Source organism: Choloepus didactylus, chromosome 19 (genome assembly GCF_015220235.1).
Source record: "Choloepus didactylus isolate mChoDid1 chromosome 19, mChoDid1.pri, whole genome shotgun sequence".
Classification (NCBI taxonomy): Eukaryota; Metazoa; Chordata; class Mammalia; order Pilosa; family Megalonychidae; genus Choloepus; species Choloepus didactylus.
The window spans coordinates 52,242,671-52,265,588 of record NC_051325.1 but is presented as its reverse complement, the minus strand read 5'-3'; the positions used below and the strand labels follow the sequence as shown (position 1 = coordinate 52,265,588).

Sequence of the window (22,918 nt, the reverse complement as noted above, 5' to 3'; positions counted from 1 at the left end):
ACAGTGCTGAATAGTGTGTGAATGTGGTGGAAAGGGGAAGCTTAGAGTCACGTATGTCACCAGAAGGAAAGTTGAAGGTTAAAAGATGGGAATGTATAAAACAGTAAATCTTGTGGTGGACAACGTCCGTGATTAACTATACAAATATAAGAAATCTCTTTCATGAACTAGAACAAATGTATGACACTATAACTGGAAGTTAATAATACAGGGGTGTGCTGGTTTGAATATATTATGTTCCCCAAAATGCCATTATCTTTAATGTAATCTTGTGTGGGCAGTTGTATTAGTATTGATTAGACTGTAATTCTTTGGGTGTTTCCATGGAGATGTGCCCCACCCAACTGTCAGTGATGACTCTGATTGGATAGTTTCTGTGGAGATGTGGCCCCGCCCATTCAGCACAGGCCTTGATGAGTTTACTGGAGCACTATATAAGATCAGACAGAAGGAGCAAACTTGCTACAGCCAAGAGGGACACTTCGAAGAACACACAGGAGCTGGGAAGAGGCGCTGCAGATGAGAAAAAGTCTGAAGACAGCCATTGAAAGCAGACTTTTGCTCCGGAGAAGCTAAGAGAGGAAAAACGCACCAAGAGCAACTAAGAATAACATTTTTGAGGAACTGCAGCCTAGAGAGGAACAAACTGGGAGAAAGCCATTTTGAAACCAGAACACTGGAGCAGACGCCAGCCATGTGCCTTTCCAGCTAACAGAGGTTTTCCGGATGCCATTGGCCATCATCCAGTGAAGGTACTAATTGTTGATGCATTACCTTGGACGCTTTATGGCCTTAAGACTGTAACTGTGTACCAAATAAACCCCCTTTTATAAAAGCCAATCCATTTCTGGTATTTTGCGTTCCGGCAGCATTGACAAACTAGAACAAGGGGTATATAGGGAAAATATATACCTATCGCAAATTATGTACAGTTAGTAGTATTTTAACATTCTTTCATCAACAGTAACAAATGTACTATATCAATACCATGAGTCAATAATGGAGGAGGGAGGAGAAACTAAGATGGCAGCTAGGTGAGACAGGGCAAAAAAACACCTCTGTGAAAAACACTAGATAAAAACCAGAAAGTGACCCAGAATACCAGTTACAGCGATGCGCCAGCTGGACGAGGTCTGCTAGCTCCACAGTGGCCATATACTTGGTGAAACTGGTAGTCTGCATTCTGAACCGAGTGAGTAAGCTAGCTGGAAGACCTGCAACCGCGTGGTGGTCTGGGGAAGCCAGGGCTTGGTGTTTGGAGACCAACTGGCTCTTTAAAAAAAAAAAGGGGGGGGCGACCCAGGAGCGGCTGCAGTTGCGTTAGTGGGAACCACGCAGTAAAACACAGCAAGAGGGGGTTGGGCCGGCCTCTCGGTGTCTGGCCTGGAGGACAGCCCACTGCAGATACCCTCAGGGCCGGGGGAAAGGAGGGGAGAGCCGGAAACAGAAAGAAACCCCGCGGCTAGCAGCTGGCTCCCCGGAGGGCTGGATAAACTCCTGCCCGGGGCCGTGCCCACAGCCCAGAGCCCCGTCAGTTGTCCCGGAGCTGGGAAGGAGGAACTGTGCGAGGAGGGGGGTGTAGAGACGCCCCGTTCGGCCATCTTTGCATCAGGCTGGGAGTGCCCCTGCACAGCCCGGCGGCCCGGGGCTTCCCTTGAAGGATGGCGTGCACTGGTGACGTAGCACGGCATTCCCTCGGCAGAGGCCCTGGAGGATCGCAGTTCGGCAGGGGGACATGCTCGGAGAACCCAGGGACACTATACCAAGTCCGGTGGTTTGTGGGACAGTGAAAGAAAGGGTCTGGGGCTGAAATGAAATGGAGGCTTAGACTCTTGCGGCGGCCTTGAATCTCCGGGAACCTGGGGGATTTGAATATTAAAACTGTCCTTCCTCCCTGGCCACCCGTACACACGCCCCACATTCAGGGTGAACGGCTGCAGGAACACACCCAAATGAGTTCTCTAACTGAACCCCACAAGAATCATTTCCCCACACACCACGGGGACAAGGTGGAGAACTGACTGGAGGGGTATAAGTGACTCAGAGACGCCATCTGCTGGTTAAAGTGTACGCCACCAAACTGTGTTTCTGAGAAATTAGATCGGTATCTTTTTTTTTTACAACTTGAAGAAACCCTACCAAGCAAACCAAATGCCAGGAGGCCAAAAACAACAGAAAATCTGAATGCATATGATAAAACCAGATGATATGGAGAATCCAACTCCAAACCCACAAATCAAGATTTTGGAAGAGACACAGTACCTGGCACAATTAATAAAAGAACTACAATCGAGAAATGAAAACATGGCAAAGGATTTAAAGGACATCAAGAAGACCATGGCCCAGGATATAAGCGACATAAAGAAGACCCTAGAAGAGCATAAAGAAGACATTGCAACAGTAAATAAAAAAATAGAAGTTCTTATGGAAATAAAAGAAACTGTTGCCCAAATTAAAAAGACTCTGGATATTCACAATACAAGATTAGAGGAAGCTGAACAACGTCTCAGTGTCCTAGAAGTCCACAGAACAGAAAATGAAAGAACAAAAGAAAGAATGGAGAAAAAAATCGAAAAAATCGAAATGGATCTCAGGGATATGGTAGATAAAATAAAACGTCCAAACTTAAAACTCACTGGTGTCCCAGAAGGGGAAGAGAAGGGTAAAGGTCTAGAAAGAGTATTCAAAGAAATTGTTGGGGAAAACTTCCCCAACCTTCTACACAATATAAATACACAAAGCATAAATGCCCAGCAACTCCAAATAGAGTAAATCCAAATAAACCCACCCCGAGACATATTCTGAATAATGGAGGAGGGGTGGTTAGGGGTATGGGAGGATTTGAGTTTTCTTTTTTTTGTCTTTATTTACTTTCTGGAGTAACGAAAATGTTATAAAAATTAAAAAGAAAAAGCAATTGTGGTGATGGATGCACAGCTGTATTATGGTACCATGGGCAACTGATTGTCCACTTTGGATCTTTGGATAATTGTATGATATGTGAACAATCTCAATAAAATTAAATTAAAAAAAAAAAACCCAAAGGGTAGATGTATGAGTAAATTGAAGCAGTAACAGAATAAATAAAATAAGGAACTATTTAAAAATATTTATCTCTATTTAGCAATGTGGCGATAAGAACAGGTCTGAGAATCTACTGCATGTGATTGCAAGTTCCTTTGAATTTTATTAACTATGTTAAATACTAACATTTAGTTTTTTTAATTACTGTAGCAGTTTCAATAACACTTTGTGACAAAGCTTTGTGTGTCATGAAATACTTAAATTTGGGATGGTTATATACAAGTTTATGTCAAAAATCATAAAAATGACTATTTGTGTGACTATTGTTAAGTAAACTAGGAGTATGGTTTTAATTTTATAATTAAAAAACACAAAGTTAAAGGTTTCTTTAAACCTCAGTTTTCTGTTATGCTACATGTAAAGCTATCATGATATATTCATGCTTATTCAGTTCTTATGGTATCCATGGTATTATTCAATTACACAAAACAGACTGAATAGTTAATTCTAATAAACTCATTTCATTATATAAAAAATAAATGGGGATATACAATTACTCATTAAATTGTACTTTGAAAGTTACCATCTTTCTGTATATATATTTCACAATAAGGAAATAACTGAAATTGTGGAACTGAAACTCCTAATATTCTTTGAAATTTGCTCTTTAACTACTTGTTAAATTGTACTTGAAAGTTATCACTGTTAAATATGTATGTTAAATTTCACAATTAAAAAAAAAAAAAAAGAAAATGGGGAGTGAATGTGTTTCTTTTTGAGGTGGTGAAAATGTTCCAAAATTGATTGTGGTACTGATTGTACTGCTCTGTCAATATACTAAAAACCAGTGAACTGCATGTTTTAAATGGATGAATTGTATGGTAGGTGAATTACATCTCAATAAAGTAGTTAAAAAGAAAAAGGACAAGAATAGTCAGGAAATCAGGAGTGTGAATGGACAAATGTGGGGAGGGCACCTCAGGACAGCTACTTTGTCATTTCTAAATCTTCATAAAAGCTAGCATGTCTTAGGCTGAAATATCTCATTTTGTGAGTTTATAAAGAACAATCTGATCCACTTTCAGAGCACTGATGAGAATGGCAAACTGACTGTCAATTTATTAATATGGGAGGAGAAACAGACCTGCTAAGAGAAAAAGATGCGCAAGTCTCTCAGTGAGCTCCCTCCATCTAGGCAATTACATGGGGAGACAAATTATCCCAGGAAGGGTTCCTAGCTACTTAAACAGGAAAATGCATGTCGAGTGTCAACTTAGCACAGCGACTGCCGAATTTGGGCTGGCTGCCCTGAGGGTGATTACTACAGGGCCGAGTATGGAGGAGAGCTTGCTGCATCCACCTCCTTCCCAGAGGAGCTAGAGCCAGGCTTCTCGCTGGGCCACAACAGCCTGGCCTCTGGGGCACCCCCACCATCTGCCTCTCAGGCTGCCCTTCCTCCTTGGCTTCCCAGCTGCTCAACCCTCTCTGCTGAACGACCTGTTCTTTTCTTTAGAGTAACATCTTGAGAACTAGAAGCCATCTGCTCTTTTTAAGGTGGTTGTTTTGATCCACTATTTACAAGTTTGCAGGATGACTCTCACAGGCAATCTGATTCCCAAGTTCCTGGGAGAAGCCCCACAGAGTCCACCAAATAATGACAACAAAATCCATGACAATATACTAACTGCAAAACATTTTCTCTATGTTAGAACAGAACTTCAAGCTACTGTGTTTCTCTAATCCTATAGTCCAGAAATCACATTTTCTCCCATTCATTCAAGAAATCTATTTACTGAGTGTCTGGCTGAGGATGCCAGGCACGGTTCCAGTTATTGGGAACACAGCGAATAGGGCAGCCTACGTCTTGGACCTGGAATAAGTAAACATAAACACTTTCAGGTAGTGCCGAGTGCCATGAAGAAAATAAAAGAGGATTATGGAGTAGAACTGAAGGGGTGCTTTAGATAGGGTGATCTAGAGAAGCCTGACTAAGGAGGTAACCTTTGAACTGAGAGATGTGAAGAGAAGCAGGGGTGGGGGGTGGGAGGTGGGCATTAAGTGCAAAGGCACTGAAGCAGGAATAAGCATGACACTTTTAAGAACCAGAAATAATGCCTGTGCATTTTGTAGCAAACAAGGGGGAGAGAGGGGTTAAAAAAAGGATAGAAGGTGGGCAGGGGCCAGGTCACATGGGGACTTGAAAACCATGGAGATGGGGGAAGGGAGAGTATGGCTTTCACTCCGAATGGGTGCAAAAGGAAATTACCAAAGAAATTTAAGAAGAGCAGAGCTGTGATCTAATTCATGCTCTTAAGAGATTACTTTTGGCTGCTGTATAGAAAATGGGCTACTGTGGAAGCACTTTCATATACATCAGTAAGACTTGCTTTTCTTATCTGCACAGCTATGCTTACTTCCATGTGTTTAAATATTAACGTTTGTTGACTGACCACAGCTTGATAAAGGGTACAGTAAAAACTTGGTCCTTGCCCTGTAGAGTTAAGAAAGTGAGGATGATGATAGCTACAGGGGGCAGACAGAGTTTCTGAGCACCTTTTCTAAGGCAAAGGACAGCAGGCGTGAGCAAATGGCAACTCAGCGCTCACCTAGAGACACACACAAGTCTTGGTGGCAACTTTCTCTTTTGTCCTTTCCTTGAGCAAACTGATACAGAACAACATTCTAGTAACACTTGGTCTGTTTCAATGTTCACCAGACACTTGGTAAATTATGAAGGAACCAAATCTGCTCAAAATCTGTGCACTCTGGTAGAAAACACACTATTAACAGAAATCATTATCGATAATGTGACCCAGGGAGATACAAGATGAATTATAAAGGCAGGTTAGATAATTCATATAGAACAACAAGCTAGACTGAAGAATTATTTGATCAAATAATTTTGGGTCTGGTTCATACAAATTGCCCAGGGAGAGATGCAAACATTCAGAAATATTCTATGACAACCCAATCCAAGATTTCATACCTAATATTTCATTTACTTTAAGACTATAATCAGGTGTGGAATATTCTTTCATTTAAAAAAAGTAAACAAAAATAAATAATGTACTTGGTCACTAGAAGAAGAAAAGCTAGCTCCTCTCTGTCTGTCCATCCATCCATCCATCTGTCCATCCATCCACCCACCCACCTTCTTTTTTTTTTCAGAAGTTTATAAGTAGCTACTAACTTCCAAGCGCCGGGCAAGGCAAGAAGATACAGTGCATACATGACAGACAAGGTCCTGTCCTCTTCTGGCTAGATAAGACAGACATTAAATGACTAATCACCTAACAATTAACTACTGCCAGATATGTGCCTCCAAACCGAACCCACTACACTAAAGCAGGCATTAAGCAGCTAAATACATAACAGGAACTACTAGAGAAAACTGTGTAGCTGACAATGGGATATTAGACATCATGCCTCACTGACAGTGCTCCATAAGAGAAAAGCAAAGGGGAAGGATGTCAAGGGGAAAGCCCAGAAATGGACAACTGCTATCAGAAATCTCCTGCAGACGTTACCAGATGGCTCCTTCACCTGCCCAGCGGACACAGGATGATTTTCTCTTACAATTGGAAAAGGACAGTGCGTGGGCCATACCTGATAGTGATGGGACTCTTTCTCTGGTCACATCTCCATTTGCTGAGGTCACGTCACCAGAACCTCTCCTAGTAGGTTCGCCATTGGTCAAATCTGTTTTTTCAGGAGTTGTTGGTTTGCTTTGTGCCTGGCTCTGCTTCAAGTGACTGAACTTTGGGGATACTGCAACAGCTTGGCTCACGGGGGACTGGGGTTTCGACTGCATTGGTTTTTCCAATTCTCTGGCTTCCTGCAACTAAAAGGTAACAAGAAAAAAAAGGATTCAATCTGATGGTCCCAGCATCTTGGTAAGGAATAAAAAGTATGCCATTTTCCCACTTAAAAAATTTCCAAACAGAAGACTGAAATTTTAAAAAGGAAATAAATTCCTTTCACAAACTCAAACTGCAAACTTCAGAAGACATGTAAGATTCCCTGATTTTTAAGCAAGAACAAAAGCATAGTACAGAAAATTTGCAAGCAAAAAGTATAACTTGAGGATTAAACTTTAAAATGCTAGTGATTTTTCACAAGGCACCAAAGCCACATATTAAACAATTCACAGCAAGGATGAGGTCCCCTGCTCAGAAGCTAAGTGCTACCACTCACCACTTGGTTCTCCATGCGGGTGAAAATGACGTTCAACATTTGAGTCAGGGTAGCCTTGGCAGTGGTTTGATTGATGAGATTCTTGCTGGCCAAATAGATATTGTAACATGTCCTAACTGTCTGCAGGATGGTGCCCTCATGAATTTCAATGTGCGGGGACGTCACCGCAGTCAGGAGGGCCTAAAACAGAAACACACAACCTTCACATTCAGGAACATCTCCTACCCTCCCATCCTTCTACAGTCAAACTTTTCTAGAAGGTTTGACTTTGTTGGTTTTTTAAAAAATTTTAAGAAGCTGGCTCTGCAAAGTCAACCAGATGATAATACCAAGAGTCAACTCCCTAGTTAGTACTCTGAGTTTAAAACAATTGTTAAATACATAAAATCCAAATTATTTGAAATAATCAAGCTGTGTTGAAGTGGGCTTTCTACAGGTACACTTTCAAAAAGGCCAAACTTCTGGAAGTTAATATTGATTGAAAACCCAGAAAGAAAAATGCAGACACTTTTCTCAGGAAGGAAACTACTCCAACTTGGTCTTGCACATATTAATGACAAAATGTACATGTTTTTGGTCAGCCATCAGTTTCCCAGTTCCCTATCTGGCTTTCAAGAGAGCTTTAAGGGTGCAGCTAACATGAGGCCTCCCCTCAAAAGCTAATAAATTCAAGATTTAAGATTTGGAAACTTGGCTACACCCCTCCTAATCCTGCTTGCCAATAAGCAGATGGGAGCATGCCATGCCAAACCATTCCTGGTGGCAGAAATGGAACAGGGAAGTAGAATGAGGGGACAAGAGAACAGGAGGCAATTTGGTGATAAGAATATCAAAAAGGACCTGCTGGAAAAGGACAAATTGGGAACCCAGAATTTCAAATGGAATTTTGAGCAGATTTAATTCAGAAGGCAATTTAAATTGCTAATAGTGGAACTGTTTACTTTGAAAACACACCTGGTTTCACTCTTCTTGTCTTGGATCAAGCTAATAAATTCTGACACTTAACACAGATCTAAATGATGCTTAAAATTTTCTGTTCTAGCTCACTACCACCTAAGACAACTAACACATGGGAAATCCAAATTCCAAATTCCCAAAGGGGACTGGCTTCCTAATTCAAAAAGCAGACCAGGAAAACAAACAGAAATACCTTGATTATTTGTAACTGAACCCCTTCATCAGTCTGTGGGCCCTGAAAACAATTGCAAACGGTTTCCACGATCCTGTCGATAAGCCGCTTCCCTGGGGCTCCGCGATCGGGGGCGTTGCCCGTGATGTGCCCATATGCGATGAGTTTCTGGACACAGAAAGAACAGATTACAAGTTGCTGCCTGGCCGGGACTGAGGCCGCCCACAACAGTAAAAAGCAGGTGTCGTGGCCTTTAGCTTCCATTCCTACAGGATCCTCTGCTCCCCAGGAATGAGGAAGGCACAACCCGACCGTGAGTGCAGCATTCCTCCTTGGCTCCTGATGGTGAGATGCCTGCAAGGCCGAGGCGGTGTCAGTGAAAAAGGCAGAAGGATCCCCTGGATGCCACCAGTTGTGTAAAAACTTAAGGGGTTAAACACTTTACATAATAAGACAGAAAGGAGACTGGTGGCTGCCTTAGACTTTGCGGGATGGTGGAGAAAAATGGGGTGTGGCTGTTAATGGATAGGGGATTACGGGATTTCTTTTGGGGGTGATAAAAATGTTCTAAAATTAGATAGCAGCGATGGTTGCACAATTCAGTCAATATACTAAAAACCACTGAATTGTATAATTTAAATGGGTAAATTGTAGGCTAAGTGAATATTTTATCTCAAGAAAGCTGTTAAAAACCGTATGTGCATGTATATGTGTGTGTGTACATATATAGATAAATATAAACATGTGTGTATATATCCCACACATATTTTTTTAACTGGAAGGATACATAAGAAACTAATGAAAACATGTTTTGCTTGAGGTGAGGATAATTAAGCAGCTGTGGGTAGGGGTGGGACAAAAAACTTCACAGTACATCCTGTCGTTCTTTTTGAATGCTGCATCACGTCTGTATATTTTCTATTCCAAAAATTAAAGTCAAAACAGTAAGTAAATTCCTCACCTACATTATCAAACAGTGTGTGTCATCCAAGTGGCTGAAGAGCCGAATGACTGCCAAGGCAGCACCTTGTGCCGGCATTGTAAGGCTCGTTTGTACAGGGGCAGTTTGCCTCTGTCATGCTACCTCACTCATGACCTGGATTTCATCATGAAAGCTGAAAGGAACCTTAAAGGTCAGGGGCAGCCAAGACAGGACGCAATTTGGGTTGCTATCTGAATCACTGCTCCCCAAATTGCAATTCTAAGAAAGACCCTAGATAAATGCCTTTGTTGCTGGGACAAAACACACACACACACACACACACACACACAAAAGGTCCGGGGCAGGATGATTTCTAAGCCTGGCTGAGATTCATGGGGGGGATCACATTAAAAACAGATTCCTGGACCTCAACGCAGACCTACTGAACCAGAATTTCCAGGATGGGGCCTGGGCCACTGCACAGGAAGACTGGCCACTCTGCAGAGGCCTGACATCATTTCTCAATGGCTTTCCCCCATCAATAGCTATGAAAGTGCTGCCTTTCAACAAGCAGAAAGAATAACAGATTAAGAGCGAGTGGCTGAGAACAGAAATACAATGCTGCTAGCGCGAGTGACTGAGCAGGAGAGATGACGGCACACAATCAACTGCTTAAATCCAACCACAGGGATCCAGCCTTGTGGATGTGATGTGTGTTCTTGAAGAACAAGTCAAAGACGCCCTTTACCTCATCTCTCTTTGCTCTTGCATTTGCCAGCTTCCTAAGATGGCAGGGCCAGCTATCTGGTAAATGAGCCCTAGTTTTTGACACTGCTCACCCTTTACTCCTAACCTGAGTTTGCTTTCTGAGTACAATGTTCTATAACCTCCTTAAAAGTAGGTCCCATGAAACCCAACCAGATGCTACAAAGCAAAGATGGAAATGGATTACTGAATGTTTAATTAAAATATGAAAAAGGATCATAAGTATTCTCCCTAATAAATACTCTTTAAAGGCCACATTACCTTTTAAATTGGGTTTTAAGTATGATATTTACTTCCTTGCCTGTACAGTGAGACAGGGCCAGAAGAAAGGAAAGTTATGGGTCCTAGTGCCTTTCTGGTTCTACCTTCTCATTGTTCTCTGTGCTAGATGTTGTTCTGGGCACGAGGGCTATTCAATGGTGAGCAGGACAGATGAGGTCCTTTCTCTCATACAATGTCTATTCTCCAGGGGACGCAGACAAAGCTAGAAGTCCTGACTGAGACCTACAGGGGCCCTATCTGATCTGTAGTAACACCCCACTTGCCCCCCGCCCCTCCACCCCTCTCTTTCTGCTCTCCCTGAGGTCACTCTGCTCCAGTCATACTGGCCTCCTCCCTGTCTACACCAGGCCAGACACACCTCCACCACAGGACCTCTGCACTTGCTGTTTCTTCTGTCTGGAATGCTCTTCCCCCAGAAATCCACACAGTTCACCCCTGACTTCCTTAAAGTCTTTATAACAATTACAGTTCTTATTGATGCCTTCTAAAACCAACAACCTACTTAAAATTGCAACCCCATTCTCCTTCCCTGTTTTATTTTTAACCATAACATTTAATCACATTCTAATACCTACCAATGACTAGAACGTAAGCTTCTTAAGGATCAGGATTTTTGTCTGTTTTATTTACTGCTGTATCCCTGGAACCCAGAATAGTGCCTGATATAGAGGAGGAGATCAATACACATTTGTTGATTTAGTGAACGACAATGTAAATATGTTCATAATACACTGCTGAATGAAAGAACTAAGCTGCAGTAATAATATGTAACACTATCCTATTTTTGGAAAATAAAATTGTACATTTATGTATGTATATATTTTTATAAATGCATAGACAAAAGCCTGAAAATATATCAAAGGCCCAGTGGTACAAGCACATTTGGCAAGCTCATTCTAGGTAAGTGTCTTACACAGTGAGTAAGATGGAAAGCTACTTTTTTTTTTTTTTAAGGAAAAAGTTAACGTGATGTGACACATTTTAAAAGCCTTCTCCTAGCTCCTGTGTGGAGAATAGGCTAGAAAGCAACAGAAGTGAAAGCAGGGGCACCAATGAGGAGGCTATCTCTGCTGTCCAGGTGGGTGTCGGGAATTTGGGAGGAGCTGGGGCTTAACGGAGATAGAGAGTAGAAGTTCTTGCCCTATGCCTTGCCAATGCAAGGAAGGGATGGGAAAAGAGACAGAAAAGAGAAGCCTTTAGTCCACTAATATACTTGTCCACGGAAACTTACACAGGGATGTTTTGGCATGGAGCAGAAGATGAAAACAAAATATACTAAAAGACTTCATAGGACCAAATGCACAAGAGAAGTGCTAGTGGGTCAGTTTCTTGGTGTAAAATAAGACACACCTAGTAACAAACAGAAGATGAGGTCAGTAAGCTCTATTCCGAGTTCTCCCAACCACATAGATGAATATATTTGAAAAAACTTAAATCTTTCATCTCACTTGCCTACCCTTTTGAATTTAGTTCCATTTCTTTTGCCCCAGTTATAAGAATCCAGAGTACTATGACCCAGGAGAATAATTTATTGGTTTTTATTCCAGAGAAACACTGATAAATGTGCCTAAGGAGGCTTACAAAGAGATATCCACTGTAGGACTATTTGTAAAAGTCCCAAATTGGAAACAACCTACTTCTATAGCGGAAGAGATAATTAAAATATGGTATAATATATCTTATAGCAGTTGAAAGGGAAGAACTAGATCCATAAGTAGTAATATGGCCATATCTTAAAAACACCATTGAATGTAAAAAGCAAGCTACAGAAAAATCAGTATGAGATGATACTGTTTATGAGGGAAGGCGAGGGAGGGACAGGGAGAGAGGGAGGGAGGGAAGGAGGGAGGAAATTACACTCCTAAACAAGCAGCTGGTCTTGGAACTGGTGTCCCAAGGGACTTCAGCCTTATCTGCAAAGTTCTAAAAAAATTTTTAACAGACAATGTAATTATGTACAACTTATATAATTACAAATTGATTTTAAAATGTGCATAAAAAATCCAAAGTTTTCTAGACATAATAAGTAAAAGATAATGGTCCCAGTATGAGCAGGACAGCTTAGACAGGTGGTTTCTGATACCCTTTACTGGGATGTAGGAAGAAAATATTAGAACTTCTACTTCAATTTATTTTTATCTTATCCTTTTTAAAGTTCTACTTTTGTACATTTTATAACATATATAGTTTAATAACATTAGCACCTGTATATTTAAAATTAAAGAAATATGAATATATTGGGAGGATATTTTCAAAAATACCCTTGATACATGACCAGAAAAACTTAAGAGAACTCTTACTAGTTCAGACAAGACTGACCCCTAACCCTCCTTCCCCTAAGCCCTGGCCTTGGGAAAGTGTGACGGAGTACTGAAGGAAAGGAACACAGAGAATCTTTATTCCTCGGTAGAAGTGAGCAGCAGGGGCTGTTTCCAGGCCCTCTCCCTGTAGAGAGAAGGGACACTGAATTGGGCTCTTGGCAACTCAAACCCAGAAGCACCTGTGCTGCTGCCCTATCACCTCTGCAAGGTCCAGGACACCTTTAAATGTCCAGGGCACAATGAGGGCGTGTCTGCAGTTAGCTTCAATTCTGTCAAAACCAAACTTCACCCCTAGGCGCTAGTCTTCCATTTCCAAGACAGAAGTCACTTTACTAGCACTGGGAAGAGCCAAACAGACTTCACAAAGACAACCAAGGGAAAATGAATTCTATTTATTCAGTATTCAAGATGCACTTTCTAATATCATAAAAGCAATGACATATTTTGCATTTTGTACATGAACCAAAGAAATCCTGGAGTACCTATTAAACTCCAGAGAGCTACTATTCTAAAAAGAGGGACAATCACAGCCATAAGCCTCAAGATAGGCACCACATTCTTAAATTTACGACTCAAGACAGCGGGCAGAAGTAAGGCAGCAAGGCAATGTTTCCATAAGAAATCATACATAAGAGCTCCAGAAACTCCTAGATTACTTCTAGGAAAACACAGGATATTAAAAAAAAAACAAAAAACAAAAAAACAACTGTGTTTGTGTGTATTAACATATACAAATAAATAGCATATTTTTTAATTTAACAGGCCAGAAGCAAAGGGTAATGGTTAAGGGCAGGGGGTCCACAAACTTTTCTATAAAGGACCTGTGCCAGTTTGGATATATTATGCCCTCCAGAAAATGCCATGTGCTTTAATGCAATCTTGTGGAGGCAGATCTCTTAGTGGTGATTGGGTTGGAATCTTTGGATTAGGCTATTTCCATGGAGATGTGACCAACCCAACTGTGGGTAATACCTTTGATCACATTATTTCCATAGAGGTGTGGCCTCACCCATTCAGCATGGGTCTTAATTAAATCACTGGGGCCCTATAAGAGCTCAGACAGAAGGAGCTCAGTGCTACAGCATGAGAGAGACATTTTGGAAATGGTCACTGAAAGCAGACTTTTGCTAGCCCAGAGTTTGACTGGGAGAAACTAAGAGAACACCCCCAAACACCTAGGGAGAAAGGTCCTGGGAGAAAGCCCATTTTGAAACCAGAACTCTGGAGCATTCCCCGCCATGTGCCTGTGCCTTCCCAGATAACAGAGGTTTTCTGGATGCCATCTTCAGTGAAGGTACCCTATTGTTGATGCCTTTATTTGGAAACTTTTATGGCCTTAGGACTATAAATCTGTAACCAAATAAACCCCCTTTATAAAAGCCAATCCATTTCTGGTATTTTGCATAACGGCAGCGTTAGCAAACCGGAACAGAACCAGGTCCTAAATATTTAGGATTTACGGGTCCTATAATGTCTCACAACTACTCACCTCTACTATAGTAGCAGGAAAGCAGACATTGGTAACACAAACAAATGACCATGGCTGTGTTCCAATCAAATTTTACTTACAAAAGCAGGCAGTGGGCCAAATTTGGTTAAGAACATAGACGTGAGGTCAGAAAGTCCTGGATAATTTCATTATTTCTTCGACAGGGGACCCTGAGCTGAGCTGGTAATAAGCCTCAGTTTCCTCAATTTTAAAACAAGGATGAAAATAAGCACCTCAGAAGGTTGTTGGGAAAATTAAACAAGGTAATGGGGATAAAGCAAAGGGCCAGCACAGGGTGAACTTTCAATACATGTCAGTTAACAACAATGTTAACTGATAGCACCTGTTTCAAAACAAAACTTTAGCATGGGGAAAAAACAACTAAAAAATAACCAAAATTAAACTTATGCCTAATTTCTTCAGAAAATGTTCACAGCAACAAATATTTTGGGACAGAAGTAAGACTTAAGTCTGCCATTTAAGAATTCTTGGCTCATTATACATTTTGCATCAAACAATCTGTACAGAATTATACTGAATGAGAAAATGGCTTTTCATTTGAAAGAACTGCCTCTGTAAAGAAACTGCCATCATTCTCAAGTATATATATATCAAAGAAAAGAGATTATTAGAATAAATATTAGTCCAAAGATATAAAAAATGTGGCATGCTTGCCACCAGCAGTCCTGTGCCTAGGCAGTCATAACCATTCATGTCACCCTTTCTCAAGAAACCCAGATAGGGCTTCAGAAACCTCCAAACAATCATAATAAAGAAACTATTCATCATCCTTATTCAAGAAAGCACTGCTGTGCTGGTTTGGATATATTATGTCCCCCAGAAAATCCATATTCTTTAATGCAATCTTGTGGGGGCAGACTGATCAGTCTGTTGATTAGGGTGAACGTTTGATTAAATTATTCCCATGGCGATGTGGACCCCGCCCATTCAGGGTGAGTCTTAATTAAATCACTGGAGTCCTATAAGAGAGCTCACAGACAGAAGGTGCTCAGAGTAGCTGAGAGAGACTTTTGGAGAGACACTTGCTGACTCTTTGAGATGCCTGGAGACGTTTGGAGATGCTAGCCCAGAGTTTGCTCCATAGAAGCTAAGACAGGATCCTGATGCTTAGATGCACAGGGGCTGCAGAGGCTCAGAGAGACAAGCCCAGAGACATTTTGGAGACAGCCATTTTGAAATGGGTGAAAGCCATTTTGAAATGTTCCTTTGCATACAACCTGGGAGACGCCAGCCACATGTCTTCCCAGCTGACAGGTATTCTGGATGGCATCAGCCGTTCTTCAGTGAAGGAATCCTCTTGTTGATGCCTTAGTTTGGACACTTTTATGGCCTTAGGACTGTAAATTTGTAACCAAAAAAACCCCCTTTATAACAGCCAATCCATTTGTGGTATATTGCATAAAGGCAGCATTAGCAAACCGGAACAACTGGTAAACTGTGGATCTCTTCAGTATGCCTTTTCAATTTATCAAGTTTTTTCATTGATGTGAGTTTCCCATTGAGGTTAAGAATAAATATTCTTTGAGGTAATCAGAAACCTCAGGAGCAGATCTTGAGAAAAAAATACAAGAACACTGGACCAGGAATTAAGACACCCAAGTACTATTTCTGTCTCTTCCTACCTGCAAGTTGTTGGACAAGTTGCCCTAACATTTCTGATCTTGTTTTTTATCAGAAGATGATTTGTAACAAGATTACTTATGGCACTAAATAGCCATTTCTTTACTTGAGATCATGAACTTCAATGCCACCAAGAAAGAGGTTGCATAAAAATGTCTTGTGCACCTCATGTTCCAAATAATAATAAAGGTTCACTTAGAAATACTTAAGTGTTCAATAAATAAAGTATTTCTAGGGAAACAAATTCCTACCTTAGCTAAAGAGGTCAGACCACTCTCTTTCCTGTCCTCCTCATTCCCTCTCTCATCAGACCGCAGTAGAGACTAAGCTGGATTGCTCCTTTCTCTGTCACCTCTGATGGCATTCCAAGTACCAGCGTGATCACTTGCACAGCTCCTGTGCAAGGACAGCCTGTGGCTGGTGGAGAATCCCCTTTACACCATCACATTTAAACATAGTACCTGCAAGCAGTCGAGGGACGTGCTGACTACCCGTGGGGACTTGGACTGGCAAGCTAGCTCGAATGGAAGGAAATATTTGTCTGCTTCAATGAAGTTTGCCTTTGGTGGTGCAGCAGCGCCAAGCCTAGGAAAAAAAGCAGGAGAGGGCAGAGAAGGGAGATGAAAACAAAAAAACTTACTTTTCCTATACATCACTCAAACTTCCTATTCCACTTGTAATCATTTAATTAAAGGTGGCAGCAAAGGGGCATCTGTGGGGCTAGACAATTAAAAGTTTTAAACACATGCATTAGGAAAAAAATACCAAAGTGCCACATGCAGAGAGCAAGGTCTCTGATTAGCAAGCTGCATCAATACAGTCCTGGCTGAATCCTGGCCTCCCCCATGTCAGAGCTGTATTTCTGAAATGCAACTAATTGGCTTCATTACTATGAAGATCAGGAGCAGCCATTTACAGGGCAAACTGTCCTTCTGCCTAAAGAAGCATGACATGTAAAGAGACAAGGGTTTTGCCTCTTCCATCAGGAAAAGGTATAACAGCATTAACTTGCTCTTCCAGATACACAATTATTGAGCCAGTGACCTATTAACCCAACAATAGTTCAAAGACATACTGAGTCCCACCGTATGCCCAGCACTGTGCTGCCCCTAAGGATGGTAATTATGAAAAAACATGCAGGGAAAGTAGTTCCCGCGGCCTCTACTTATCTCCGTCATACTTTACTTCAGCAGGGAGAAAGTGCTACAGCTTACCTCTGCTTTTCTATTTCTGCTTTAATTTCATCTGATGGGGAAGAAAGAAAGGCATATTAGGAACATGAAATATTTATATAAAAGAAAGCTCACTAAAACATAATCTGAACATGTTTATGAACAATGTTTATGACATTTTAAAATACAGAAATACAGGTATGAAGTAAAAAAAGAAATTATAAAAATAATAGCTAATACTGACATGAGAGTTATTATGTGCTAGTGTTCTAGGCACTCTACATAAGTTTACATATCTTAACTCAATCCTTAAAACAATCCTATGAGGTAGGTACTATTATTACCTCCATTTTACTTAAAGCGGGATTTCTCAACCTCAGGAATACTGGTATTTTGGGTCAAATAATTCTTTGCTGTGGGGATATCGTGGGCATTGTAGGGTGCTTAGCAGCATGCCTGGTCTCTACCCATGAGATGCCAGTGGCACCCCTGTGGTCTTGAAAACCAAAACTGACTCCTGATAATGCCCTGGGGCAAAACTTGCCACCCCCTCACTTGAAAAGAACTGATAAAGGTGAGGAAACCCAGACACAGAAAGGTCTGGTAACTTAACAGAATTTGAACCCAGACATTTTGATTCCATGGTCCATGCTCTTACCTGTTTTCCTAGTCTATAATATTTATTTAATAACAGCTAACAATATTATAATAACACAGCAACATTTCAACTGCATAAAATTATGAATGCAGACTGGAAACATAACAAAAGACTGAAAAGTGTTTAAGGAGTAAGATGATTTTATTTCTCTTTTTTTATATCTCCTATGGTAAGCGCATATAATTTTTATGAATTAAAATTAATTAAAAATCTTGACCTTGGGGGTTACAATAACTACACAGTCGGGGTTACACAAATAAAGTGCTGTCATTCAGAAACCACAAGTTCAAAGAGGTAGTCTTATTTCCAGGACAGAGAACGAAATTTTGTGCTGCTGAAACAACAGAATACCCTGTCTAAATCCACTTACCTCACCTGCGCACCCCCACATCCCCTACCCTCTCAGTCAAATGTATTCCTGCACAGCAGGCTCCTGCTATTATCAAAACAGGCACAGGAAGCAGGTATGCCCTGAATGCTGTGTATTTAAGTAATCTCCAAAAGTCCAGCCTTCTTGAGAAACCTCTTGAGACCCAGTGGTTTGGATATGGCACTGGTTATCCTTGGAACCCCACAACACAGTTCTGGAGGCTACAAATTTCCTTTTCTTGGACAACTCTATTTTGGACTTAACTTTAGGATGAGAAAACTGAAAAACTGGACTCTCTGAGGTGGCAGGTTTCTAACCTTTAAGGTGGCCTTTCAGTGTCTAATGAGGGACAGATAATTAAATTATCTAGAGATTATAATTGGAGAACAGGAGAATGGCACATTAGAGGACAGGAGAGAATTACCCAGATGACTAAGATCAAGCCTTTTGTTCACAGACCATAAGACCTGTGACACACAGGGTATGTCAGAAGGAACTCTGTGGCATGAGCCACATGAAAAAGAATCCCCTAAGGAAGTAGCTCCAGCTTCCCAGAGGCCCACAAAGCTGTGGGAGTGGCCAAGGAGATTGAGCCCATGAGGCTGGTGGCCAAGCTTTCAGCAACCTAGAGCCATAACACCAAGGTCCTGTTTGAGAGATAAGATCACCCGTCACTGTGTGCCATTCCAGAAGACACTGCTGCCCAAACTCAAATGTAAGGTTTCCTTCCAATCACGGTTACCTTCCTAGAGATAAGTTTAAATGTTAAATGTATCTAAAGCAATTAGACCTTTGCTATAGTCTATGCTGGCGTCTGAGCCCTAATATAGTTCTGTTTTGGAACTGACATTGGTGCCATATACCAATCGGTGAATCAACCACCAACACTACTACTCGCAGAGGTACTCAGAGTAATACAACCAAGTGCAGAAATCATAAACTCAAAGACCTATGAGGCCAGGTAGGGAACCTCCAGGAGAAACGTGCGTGGGTGTGAGACAGTAGAGGCAAGGAGATCCTCTTTCCCCACCCAACCCAGCCCCAGGTGGCTGATACCTCCAGAGACCCTGACCACAGGGCCTTAGCAAAGACCTAATTGCTTTAGATACATTTAATATTTAAACTTCTCTCTAGGAAGGTAACCGTGATTGGTTCTCTTTTTCCAGAAGTCAAAATCCCAATTTTAAGAGAAAGCGCCAATTACATTTCAACTACTATTTAAAACATTACAGGGGATGGGGACACCTGGGAAGATGGCGGAGTGGGTGAGGCAGCATGGGCTTCTCTTCCATGAAGGAGAATAGAAAGGGGCCAGAGGATACCCAGGACTGCAGTTTCAAGGTATCAGTGGCCACAGAGGAACTCTTGTAGAACCTGGTGGAGATGTGGATGGAAAGGTGGAGAGACTGTACCTTGAGGGACAGGGTGAGTTTGTTCAGCTGGGACCTCCTCCCGGGGCTGGCAGAGGGGAGACAGCCACTGGGCAAGGGAGTGAACAGCGGCTCTCCACTCCTGTACACCCACCATAACAATTAACTGGGGAGATAATCCTCCAGAGCCACACAGCTGGGAGCTCCCGTGAGGGAACCCGGGAGGCAGTGGCCGAGTACTGACCACATTTACTCTACCCCCACGGAAGTCCAGGGGGTGTACGGGAAAGAAGAGGAGATAGGAGAGGGCACCACACGGAGGTATCAGGAGCCCCTCCCATACCCCAGAGACTCACGGGTGCACAGTAGGCAGGGAGCAAGACACATCTGAGCTGGAGGGTGCCTTTGAGTGGATTCTCTGCTGAACTGCACAGGGCCCACATTGCACCCGCAGGGCAGGCAGTACACAGTGCACGCGGAGAACTGGTACACTGATTGTATTCCCACCTGGTTTGGACCCCACCCAGTGCACAGGAGAAATTCAGGGAAAGCTGGCTTGAGAGTAAGAGGCAGCTCAAGAGTGCCATCTGCTGGTAGGGTAGAGAAGGTGCACTCCAGCAAGCTGTAGCTCTGCCAAATTATATATAAATGCTCAAATAATCCTGCATTTCCAAAAATAATCTTACCAAGGTAAGTAAATGCCCAGAAGCCAACAGAAAATCATAAAGCACCTGAAGAAACAAGAAGATATGGACAAGCCAAATGAACGAATTAAGCCACAAGAGACACAAAATTTGGAGCAATTAATTAAAGAAGTACATACACTCCAAAACAACTTCAACAAGATGGCTAAAACATAAAGGACATCAAGAAGACTCGAGAAGAACATAAAGAAGAACTTGAAAGAGTAAATAAAAAAATAGATCTTATGGAAACAAAAGATAAATATACTACACACACAACAGCAGATTTGAAGAGGCAGAAAAAAAGATAAGTGAATTAGAGGATATGCAATGGAATTCAAACACATAAAAGAACAAATGGTCTGAGAGGTCACTCTGGTGGGCACTCTTATGCACAACCCTTTTTAGGTTCTAATGAATTGGAATAGCTAGGAGTAAATACCTGAAACTATCAAACTACAACCCACAACCCTTGAATCTTGAAGACAATTGTATAAAAATGTAGCTTATGAGGGATGACAATCTGATTGGGAAAGCCATATGGACCACACTCCCCTTTGTCCAGTGTATGGATGTATGAGTAGAAAAATGGGGGCAAAACAAACAAAGAAACAAACAAAAAAGGCACCCAGTGTTCTTTTTTACTTTAATTGTTCTTTTTCACTTTAATTTTTATTTATTATTTTTGTGTGTGTGGTAATGAAAATGTTCAAAAACTTAATTTTGGTGATGAACACACAACTATATAATGGTACTGTGAACAACTGAATGTACGCTTTGTATGACTGCATGGTATGTGAATACATCTCAATAAAATTGAATTTTAAAAAAAAAGAACAAATGGTGAAAAAAAAATCGAAAAATGTGAAATGCACCTCAGGGAAATGATGGACATGAAGCACACAAATGTAAGAATCATTGGTTTCCCAGGAGGAAAAGAGAATAGCAAAGAGCTAGGACGGGTGTTTCAAGACACAGTTGGGGAAAACTTCCCAACCCTTCAAAACAAAATAAATGCGCAAATCAAAGATGCCCAACAAACTCCAAATAGAATAAATCCAAATAAACCCACTCCAAGACATATACTGATCAGATTGTCAAATGCTGAAGAGAAGGAGAAAGTTCTGAAAGCAGCAAGAGGGAAGTGATTCACCACATACAAGGGGAACAACAGAAGACTAAGTAATAATTACTCCGTAGACACCATAGAGGCAAGAAGGCAGTGGTATGACATATTTAAGATTCTGAGAGAGAAAAACTGCGAGCCAAGAATTCTTTATCCAGCAAAACTCTCCTTCAAAACTGAGAGAGAGTTTAAAATTTTCACAGACAAACAAATGCCAAGAAATTTTGTTAACAAGAGACTTTCCCTGTAAGAAATACTAAAGGTACCTCCACCAGCTGAGGAAAAAAAGAAAAGGAAAGAGAGGTCTGGAGAAGGTCACAGAACTGAAGAGTATTAGTAAGGGTAACTTAGAGGAAAAAAAAAAGAGAGAGAGAGATGGAAAAAAATAGATCTGACAACTAAAAACCAAAGGATAAGATGGCTGGTTCAAGAACTCCCTTCACAGTAGTAACTTTGAATGTGAATGGATTAAACTCTCCAATTAAAAGATACACACTGGTAGAACGGATTAAAAAGTATGACCCATCGATATGCTGTTTACAAGAGATTCATCTTAGACCCTGCAAATAAAAGAGACTGAAAGTGAAAGGATGGAACAAAATATTGTATACACGCTGCAACCAAAAGAAAGCAGGGGCAGGGTTAGCTATACTAATATCAGACAAAATAGACTTTCAATTCAGAGATGTCATAAGAGACAAAGAAGGGTACTATATACTAATACATGGGACAATCCACCAACAAGAAATAACAGTTACAAATGTTTATGCACTGAATCAAGGGCTCCAAAGTGCATGGCACAAACACTGGCTAAACTGAAAGGAGCAACAGACATTTCCAAAATAGTGGGAGACTTCAATATACCACTCTCTTCTATACAAAGAACAACTTGACAGAGGACCAGGATGGAAACTGAGAACCTAAACAATAGGATAAATGAATTAGACTTAACAGACATATAAATCATTACATCACAAAGTACCAGAATATACACTCTTCTCTAGCGCTCATGGAACATTCTTCAGGAAAGATCATATGCTGGGGCACAAAACAAGTCTTAATAAATTTAAAAAGAATAATATTATTCAAAGCACATTCTCTGACCACAATGGGATGCAACAAGAAATCAACAACCACCGAAGACCAGATCTCTCACAGATATACGAAAGTTAAACAGCAAACTCCTATAGGTAAATATCTAGAGATGAATGAAAATGATAACAGAAGATATCAAAATCTATGGGATGCAGAGAAGGCGGTGCTGAGAGGGAAACTGATCACTCTAAATGCATATATCAAAAAACAAGAAAGAGCTAAAACCAAAGACCTAACTGAACAACTGAAGATGCTAGAGGATTGGTCAGCAAACTAACCCTAAAGCAAGTATAAGAAAAGAAATGACAAAGATTAAAGCAGAAATAAATAAGCTGGAGAACAAAAAAAAAAAAAAACACAGTAGAATAAATAAAACCAAAGGTTGGTTCTTTAAGAAGATCAACAAGATTGACAGACCTTTAGCTAGACTGACAAAGTCAAAAAGAAAGAAGACCCAAACAAACAGAATCAGAAATGAAAGCAGGGTAATTATTATGGATCCCAAAGAAACAAAAAAAAAAAAAAAAAAAGAGGATTCTATGAACAACTGTATGCGAACAAGCTAGACAATTCAGAGGAAATGAACAATTTCCTAGAAACACATGAAAAACCTAGACTGATCCAAGAAAAAATAGAAGACCTCAATAAACCAATCACAAGCAAAGAGATCCAGTCAG

At 41.0% G+C, this 22,918-nt stretch overlaps 1 protein-coding gene across 1 annotated transcript in view; it reads right to left on the bottom strand.

The window, feature by feature from the left end:
• Window positions 1-22,918, bottom strand: part of ARFGEF2 (ADP ribosylation factor guanine nucleotide exchange factor 2) — a 122,556-nt gene that overhangs the window by 78,280 nt on the left and 21,358 nt on the right. Inside the window, exons 2-6 of the mRNA XM_037811398.1 lie at window positions 16,982-17,012; window positions 16,229-16,352; window positions 8,369-8,515; window positions 7,219-7,398; window positions 6,631-6,865 (exon numbers count right to left, since the gene is read on the bottom strand). Of these exons, the coding sequence (XP_037667326.1) occupies window positions 6,631-6,865; window positions 7,219-7,398; window positions 8,369-8,515; window positions 16,229-16,352; window positions 16,982-17,012 (717 nt within the window). The remainder of the gene's footprint in view (window positions 1-6,630; window positions 6,866-7,218; window positions 7,399-8,368; window positions 8,516-16,228; window positions 16,353-16,981; window positions 17,013-22,918) is intronic.